Genomic DNA, 8,908 nt, shown 5'->3' with positions numbered 1-8,908 from the left:
TGTCAGCTCTTATTGATACTGAATAAAATCTAACCACTGTCACCAATAAGGGTTATCACCGTGAATCATTTCAGAGTTTGGGAAAAGGGGAGAAAGGGTTAATTGATTCCCTGAACCCCATTTTCTAACATCGCTGTGTCAAAAATAAAATCTCATCTCCCCCTCTGGCTCCTTTGCCAATTACCTTAGAGGGACTCACTTTCTGTTAAAGAGCCTGCCAACCCCTCTCACCCACTTTCCCTAAAGTGCATCAATCTCATCAGGAAAAGTCCACAACAATCAAATATTTTTACTGATGAAAGTTTATTAATGAAACAGAACATGGTTAAAACAAACAGAAAGTGACTTGAGGATCAAAGACAACCAGAGTAAAAGGATGTTCACAATGTTTTGGACCCAAATGGTTTCTCTTTAATTCATCTGTAGCCTGTTCCCTGCCCTCTTTGTGGAACACCTCCGCTCAGCCCACAAGCATGACCCTGACCTTCCGCTTGCCATTAGAATTCAGCACCTTGCTCTCACGCTCACATTTCTGTCCTCGGCCTGCTGCAATGTTCCGGAGAAGCCCAACACAAGCTGGACAAACAGCCCCTCATCTTCCGATGAGGCACGTTACAGCCTTCTGACCTCAACATTGAGTTCAACAACTTCACACCCTGAACTCTCTCCTACATTTTAATTTGTTTTTATTTGCTGAGTGCCAGTCTGTGTCTTGTTTTAATGTTTTTTTGCTTCCAGACAGAGCTGTCCTTTATTCTGCCATTGACACTTACTCTGGACCAATGCTTTGTTTCTTTCCAACAACCATTACCTCTCCCTTTGCCTTTTGTTCCAGGACATTTTTGTCATTTAATCTCACCCACCCTCTAACCAATTCCTGACTTTCCCTTTTGTTCTACCTGCCCCTCCCCCCTTTCTCAGCAGCATCAAACCCATCACATTTCTCCCTCTCTTTCGTTCTGAAGTAGAGTTACATTGCATGTGAAACATTATCTCTGTTTCTCTCTCCACAGATGCTGCCAGAGCTGCTGTGTTTTTCCAGTTCTTTCTGTATTTATTTTTGATCTACCTGTAGTGGAGGGAATAGACTATTTACTATCCAGGATAAAATAAATGGCCTTCATCAGTTTTTGTGGATCATTTCAATGGAAATGTGCTCTCACAGGCTCAAAGAGCATCAGCCCACTGGAAGCAAAGTCATGAGAGCGGCCAGTCCAGCAGAAAGAAACCCTCTAAACCTCCCCAGTGACCAACTTTGAGAATGAATAAATTGCAGCCCGAGATATAATTGAGAGCAGAAACAATAACAGCAGAATCCAACTCCTGGAATCACTTGTGAACTCGCTGGTGTCTCTGCAGGGAGGATGAAACAGTGAATCTCTTTCCACAGACAGAGCAGATGAATGGTCTCTCCCCAGTGTGAACTCGCTGATGTCTTTGCAGGTTGGATGCTGTTCTAAATCTCTTTGTGCAGTGAGAGCAGCTGAACGGTCTCTCCTCAGTGTGAATGCGCTGGTGGATCATCAGTTCCTGAGAGCTTTTGAAGTCGCTCCCACACTCAGAGCATTTAAAGGGTCTCTCATGGGTGTGAGTGACTGTGTGCGTCGACAGGGCAGATGACTGAGTGAATCCCTTCCCGCACACAAAGCAGGTAAATGGTTTCTTCCCAGTGTGAACTCGCTGGTGTACCTGCAAGTGTGATGATGTTCTAAACCTTTTTGTGCAGTGAGAGCAGCTGAACGGTCTCTCCCCGGTGTGAATGCGCTTGTGGACCCTCAGATCTGAAGCATGTTTGAAGGCACTCCCACACTCAGAGCATTTAAAGTGTCTCTCATTTGTGTGAGTGACTTTGTGACTTAGCAAGTGTGATAACTGAGTGAACACCATCCCACACACACAGCAGGTAAATGGCTTCTCTCCGGTGTGAACCCGCTGGTGTGTCCGCAGGTTGGATGACGTTCTAAATCTCTTTGTGCAGTGAGAGCAGCTGAACGGTCTCTCCTCAGTGTGAATGTGCTGGTGGGACACCAGTTCTCCAGAGCTTTTGAAACTACTCCCACAGTCAGAGCATTTAAAGGGTCTCTCATTGGTGTGAGTGAAATTGTGACTCAGCAGGTGGGATAACTGAGTGAATCCTTTCCCACAGTCAGAACAGGTAAATAGTCTCTCCCCCGTGTGAACTCGCTGGTGTCTCTGCAGATTAGGTAAGTCAGTGAATCCCTTCCCACACACAGAGCAGGTGAACGGTCTCTCTCCAGTGTGACTGCGTTGATGAACTTCCAACCGAGATGGGACCGTGAATCCCTTCCCACAGTCCCCACATTTCCACGGTTTCTCCATGGTGCAGGTGTCCTTGTGACTCTCCAGGTTAAACAATCAGTTAAATCTCTCACAGAACACGGGTATAGTCTCTCCCCGCTGGGAATGCTGCGATGTATTTTCAGGCTGTGTAACTGGTTCAAGCTCTTTCCACACTCAGTGCACTGGAACACTCTCACTCTGGTGTGTGTGTGCCTTGGTGCTTTTTCAGTTGCACTGATGCTTAAAATCTCTTGAAACAGACAGCTGAGAGAAACATTTCTCCCTCTGGATTTAAAGGCCGATGATATTCAGGTCCCAATGAATTGAGTGACTCTGTCAGACGTTGATGGGACGTTTGGTTTGCGATTTCTGTCTGTAAATCCTCACCATCTGATATCCTGTAAAAAGAATTTACAAAAGTCATCAGTCAGTACAGGATAGAAATTCAGAACAGACAGTTCTAGTTTCTATGAAACATTCTTTCTCTCTCATTCCCCAAAAGCTGTAAATCTCCATCCCACACACTCTCCCTCCATTCTCGCTCTGCTGTATCTAATATTCACCCTCTCAATTCTCCTGAAGGTGCTGATTGAGGCTGATTGACAGATCCATGCTCACTGCTTCCTGCCCTGGACACAGAGAGCTGGAAATCTCCTTGCAGGCGGCCAGACAGATATATGTCTATCTGACTGGACTAACAATGTGTGGAATAGACAGACTGGACTCACGTCCTTCCCTTCAGCGGCTAAGGGCGGCCAAGTCGCCAGGACCCAATGAACTGCACACGAGGCTGAAGAGATAGTGGACACTTTGGTTAAAATATTTTGTAACTCGCTAAATTCCAGGAGGATATTAGAAGATTGGAAAACAGCCAATGTGACTCCTTTGTTCAAAAAGGGAGAAAGGCAGAAGGCAGTGAACTATAGACCTGTTTATAGAATCATAGAATCTACAGGAGGCCGCCATTTGGCCCATCGAGCCTGCACCAACAACAATCCCAGCCAGGTCCTATCCCCGTAACCCCATGTATTTACCCTCCTAATCTGCCGAACTAAGGGGCGATTCATCACGGCCAATCAACCTAACCCTCACTTCTTTGGAATGAGGTAGGAAATCGGAGCACACAGAGGAAACCCACGCAAGCACGAGGAGAACGTGCAAACTCCACAGGTCCTTGGCACTGTGGGGCAGCAGTGCCAACCACTGTGCCACCAAGCCGCCCCGTGCTGCCCCAGTGAATTTAACACCTCGTCAACATGGTTTTATGAAAGATAAATCATGTTTGACAAATTTGTTCAAATTCTTTGAGGATGCAAGGGGTCGTGTAGATCGAGAGTAATCTGTAGATGTAGTGTATTTAGATAGGGTGGCACAGTGGTTAGCACTGCTGCCGCACAGCGCCAGGGACAAGGGTTCAATTCCAGCCTTGGGTGACCGTCTGTGTGGAGTCTGCACATTCTCCCCGTGTCTGTGTGGGTTTCCTCCAAGTGCTCCAGTTTCTTCCCATAGTCCAAAGATGTGCAGGTTAGGTTGATTGGCCATGCTGAATTATCCCTTTGTGTCCCAATAGATTTAGATTAGGGGGACTAGTGGGGAAAAAATGTGGGCTTATGGGGATGGGGCCTGGGAAAGATGTTCAAGCTGCTCGATGGGCCAAATGACCCCCTTCTGCACTCTAGGGATTCTATGATTTCCAAAAGGCATTTGTCAAGGTGCCACATAAGAGGCTGGCGCATAAAGTAAAGGTCCATGGAATTGATGGAAGTGCGTTAGCATGGATTGAAAACTGGCCGTCACATAGAAAACAGAGAGTTGGAATAAATGGGTCATTTTCAGAGTGGAAAGATGTAACTAGTGGAGTACCACAGGGATCAGTTCTTGGCAAGCAATTCATGATTCATTGGAGAAGGAACAGAATGTAAGGTTTCCAAATGATATGAAGATAAGTGAAAGGACATGTTGTGATGAGGATATTTTGATTCTGCAGTGGGATATAGATAGATTGGGTGACAAAAACCTGGCAAATGGAGTTTACTGTGGGGAAATGTGAGGTCATGTATTTCAGTAGGAAGAATCAAAAGGGAGATTATCTAAATGGAGAGGCACTGCAGGTGAGTGAAGTACAGAGGGATCGAGGTGTTTTGCACATGAATCACAAAAAGCTAGCAGGCAGGTCCCACAATAGGTAAGAAGGAAAATGGAATTTTGACCTTTATCGCAAAGGGGTTGGAGTTTAAAAACAGGGAGGTTTTGTGGCAACTGCACAGGGTGTTGGTGAGGTCTCACCTGGAATAATGCACACAGTTTTGATCCCCTCATTTAAACAAGGATATAGTAAGATCGGAGGTTCACCAGGTTAATTCCTGGGATGAGAGGGTTGTCCGATCAAGAGAGAATAAATTGTCGAGGTCTGTATTCCTTGAAGCTTGAAAGATAAACATAGAACATAGAACAGTACAGCACAGTACAGGCCCTTCGGCCCTCGATGTTGTGCCAAGCTTTGTCCGAAACCAAGATCAAGCCCTCCCACTCCCTATCATCCTGGTGTGCTCCATGTGCTTATCCAATAACCGCTTGAAAGTTCCTAAAGTCTCCGACTCCACTATCACTGCAGGCAGTCCATTCCACACCCCAACCACTCTCTGAGTAAAGAACCTACCTCGGACATCCCTCCTATATCTCCCATCATGAACCTTATAGTTATGCCTCCTAGTAACGGCTACATCCACCCGAGGAAATAGTCTCTGAATGTCCACTCTATCTATCCCCCTCATCATCTTATAAACCTCTATTAAGTCGCCTCTCATCCCCCTCCGCTCTAAAGAGAAAAGCCCCAGCTCCCTCAAGCTTTCCTCATAAGACCTACCCTCCAAACCAGGCAGCATCCTGGTAAATCTCCTTTGCACTCTTTCCAGTGCTTCCACATCCTTCTTATAGTGAGGTAACCAGAACTGCACACAATATTCCAAATGTGGTCTCACCAAGGTCCTGGACAGTTGCAGTATAAGCCCACAGCTCTTCAAACTCAAACCCCCTGTTAAGAAACGCTAACACACTAAAGGCCTTCTTCACAGCTCTATCCACTTGAGTGGCAACCTTCAGAGGTCTGTGGATATGAACCCCAAGATCTCTCTGTTCCTCCACATTCCTCAGAACCCTGCCGTTGACACTGTAATCCACATTCAAACTTGTCCTACCAAAATGAATCATCTCGCACTTATCAGGGTTAAACTCCATTTGCCATTTTTCAGCCCAGCTCTGCATCCTATCAATGTCTCTTTGCGGCCTACAACAGCCCTCCACCTCATCCACTACTCCACCAATTTTGGTGTCATCAGCAAATTTACTGACCCACGCTTCAGCCCCCTCCTCCAAGTCATTGATAAAAATCACAAATAGCAGAGGACCCAGCACTGATCCCTGTGGTACACCGCTGGTAACTGGTCTCCAGTCTGAAAATTTTCCATCCACCACCACCCTCTGTCTTCTATGAGATAGTAAGAAGTTTAACAACACCAGGTTAAAGTCCAACAGGTTTCTTTGGTAGCAAAAGCCACACAAGCTTTCGGAGCCTTAAGCCCCTTCTTCAAGTGAGTGAGAATTCTGTTCACAAACAGGGCATATAAAGACACAAACTCAATTTACAGAATAATGGTTGGAATGCGAATACTTCCAGCTAATCAAGTCTTTAAGATACAAACAATGTGAGTGGAGAGAGCATCAAGACAGGCTAAAGAGATGTGTATTGTCTCCAGACAGGCCAGCCAGCCACTCTGCAGGTCCAGACAAGCTGTGGGGATTACAGATAGTGTGACATGAACTCAATATCCTGGTTGAGGCCGTCCTCATGTGTGTGGAACTTGGCTATCAGTTTCTGCTCAGCGACTCTGCGCTGTCATGTGTCGTGAAGGCCACCTTGGAGAATGCCTACCTGAATATCAGAGGCCGAATGCCCGTGACCGCTGAAGTGGCTGTCTTGTCTGGAGACAATACACATCTCTTTAGCCTGTCTTGATGTTCTCTCCACTCACATTGTTTGTATCTTAAAGACTTGATTAGCTGTAAGTATTCGCATTCCAACCATTATTCTGTAAATTGAGTTTGTGTCTTTATATGCCCTGTTTGTGAACAGAATTCCCACTCACCAGAAGAAGGGGCTGAAGGCTCTGAAAGCTTGTGTGGCTTTTGCTACCAAATAAACCTGTTGGACTTTAACCTGGTGTTGTTAAACTTCTTACTTGTTTACCCCAGTCCAACGCCGGCATCTCCACTTCTATGAGATAGCCAGTTACTTATCTATCAGTTATCTATATTATCAGGGAAATAAAGCTGCAAAGATATGAGGATAGAGCAGAGGAATGGGACTGACTGGATGGCTGTAGACACCTTGCATGGATCCAATGGGCTGAATGGCCCTGCACCAGAATGACACTTTCTTGTAATCTCATCTTCTAATTTAACCTGGGAGTTCAGATATCACTCAGGTCCATCTGTTCTACACTCTCTCCAGGGCTATTATACCCTGTTGCCCGGAACTGAGCACAGTTCTCCAGATGTGGTCTAACCAGGGTTTGTGAATCTCGGGGCCTTTCCAATCACACTGAAATCCGAAATCTTCTCTCACAGACACAATCAACATTCAGAGGCTGCTAATATTCAGGTTCTGATGTATTGAGTGACTCCATCAGATCACAATGTGATGTTTGATTTGAGTTTCCCATATGTCAATTCTCCACTTCCAGCACTCTGCAAATTTACAGAAACCATCACAGTTAGTCCAGGATAGAAATTCACAACATTCTCTCCTCCGAGTTGCCAAATGTGATTAAATGTTTCCTGGAAGTTTTATCACGTCTTTTCTATTGTGCTCATCCTCCAATCACTAATCAGTCAACACATCCATCCCCACTGCCTTCCTGGGCCAATTGGAAAGCAAAAAAGACTCCTTACCTTACAGCATAATGATTGACAGTTAGGCAAACATTTTTTATCCATTTTCAATATTTTTATATCCGGTGAAGAGAAATGTTCAAAGGAAAATGACAACAAAAGATATATTTTTTAATGTCCTGAATGTTTTAGAGACTGAGGTTTGAATCCCACTACAGCAGGTGGTGAAATTTGAATTCAAGAAAAAAACAGAATTGAAAGTCGAATAATGACCATGAAACCATTGTCGATTGTTGTAAAAAGCAACTGATTCACTAATGTCCTTGAGCCAAGGAAATCTGCTGCCTGACCTGGTCAGGTCTATATGTGATTCCAGATCCACAGCAGTGTGGTTGGTTGACTCTTAAAATGCCCTCTGAAGTGCACTCAGTTCAAGGGCAAATAAAGATGGGCAATAGATGCTGTCCCAGCCAGTGGCAGCCACATTCCCTGGATGCATTGGGAAACAAATCTCCCATCCTTATCTGGTCTGGCCTAAATATGACTCCAAACTACATACTCTTCAAATGCCCTGTGACATGGTCTAGCAAGCCACTCAGTTGAAGGACAAATAGGGATGGGCAATAAATGCTGGTCTAGCCAGCGACTCCCACATTCCCTGAATGAATGAAAAAATTCCTGGAGACTCCAGTCCAATCCGGGAGAGTTGGTAACCGGGCCAGGCTCACAGCGCATGCGCCCTTCTGTACATTGTTCCTGTAAAGATGGCGGCCGCTGACCCGGGCCTGGAGCCGCTCAGCTCCGACTCTATTCTGTACCAATTGAAGCGGGACCGGGAACATTTTATTCTGGATTGAAGACTCTAGGGGGTATTTATGAAGCCTCCCAGCCCACTCCGCTGCTTCTATCCCTCCCCGGTCACCCAGCGGCTCCATTACTGAACCTCACTCCATTGTTTCTTTCCGGCTCCTCGCAGCTCCAGATACGGCCCGGACTGCGCATGCTCCAGTCAGAGCCAGGTACCGCGCTTGCGCAAGGCGGTGCTGTAATGTGGATAGGGCACATTCTCACCCGCAGAGAATGTTGGGTAATCACCCCGCCATTCACACTGGTTTTGTTTAATAGAAAATATGGTTTGCGATCTGAATATGATTGGTACCATTGGGCCACAATAACAAATGTATTAAATCGATTGGGCGGCACGGTAGCACAGTGGTTAGCACTGCTGCTTCACAGCTCCAGGGACCTGGGTTCGATTCCTGGCTTGGGTCACTGTCTGTGCGGAGTTTGCACGTTCTCCTCGTGTCTGCGTGGGTTTCCTCCAGGTGCTCCGGTTTCCTCCCACAGTCCAAAGATGTGCGGGATAGGTTGATTGGCCATGCTAAAATTGCCCCTTAGTGTCCGGAGATGTGTAGGTTAGAGGGATTAGTGGGTAAATATGTAGGGATATGGGGGTAGGGCCTGGGTGGGATTGTGGTCGGTGCAGACTCGATGGGCCAAATGGCCTCTTTCTGTACTGTAGGGTTTCTATGATTCATCATTTCTATGATTGATGTGGAACTAAGGAGTGATATAGTAACTAAGCACTGGGATGGCACAGTTGCAAGCACTGCTGTCTCACAGGAGCAGTGCTCCGAAAGCTAATGGTATTTGCTACCAAATAAACCTGTTGGACTTTAACCTGGTGTTGTGAGACTTCTTACCATCTCACAGTGCC

General features: G+C 46.0%; 1 protein-coding gene across 1 annotated transcript; it reads right to left on the bottom strand.

Annotated features, from left to right (window-relative positions):
* Positions 1-291: 291 nt before the first annotated feature.
* Positions 292-8,186, bottom strand: LOC144484861 (uncharacterized). The gene is made up of 3 exons (XM_078203223.1): positions 8,140-8,186; positions 6,932-7,047; positions 292-2,699 (listed from the first exon to the last, which is right to left on the bottom strand). The coding sequence occupies exon 3, from the start codon at positions 2,338-2,340 to the stop codon at positions 1,330-1,332; it is 1,011 nt and encodes a 336-aa protein (XP_078059349.1). The 5' UTR covers positions 2,341-2,699; positions 6,932-7,047; positions 8,140-8,186; the 3' UTR covers positions 292-1,329.
* Positions 8,187-8,908: the final 722 nt, after the last annotated feature.

Source organism: Mustelus asterias, unplaced genomic scaffold, assembly GCF_964213995.1.
Source record: "Mustelus asterias unplaced genomic scaffold, sMusAst1.hap1.1 HAP1_SCAFFOLD_130, whole genome shotgun sequence".
Taxonomy (NCBI): Eukaryota; Metazoa; Chordata; class Chondrichthyes; order Carcharhiniformes; family Triakidae; genus Mustelus; species Mustelus asterias.
The sequence above is the reverse complement of the archived record's forward strand: the minus strand, read 5'-3'. Positions and strand labels throughout refer to the sequence as shown.

Excerpts from the sequence above, each read along its gene's own strand:
- LOC144484861 (XM_078203223.1), bottom strand. The coding sequence starts at position 2,340 with ATGGAGAAACCGTGGAAATGTGGGGACTGTGGGAAGGGATTCACGGTC.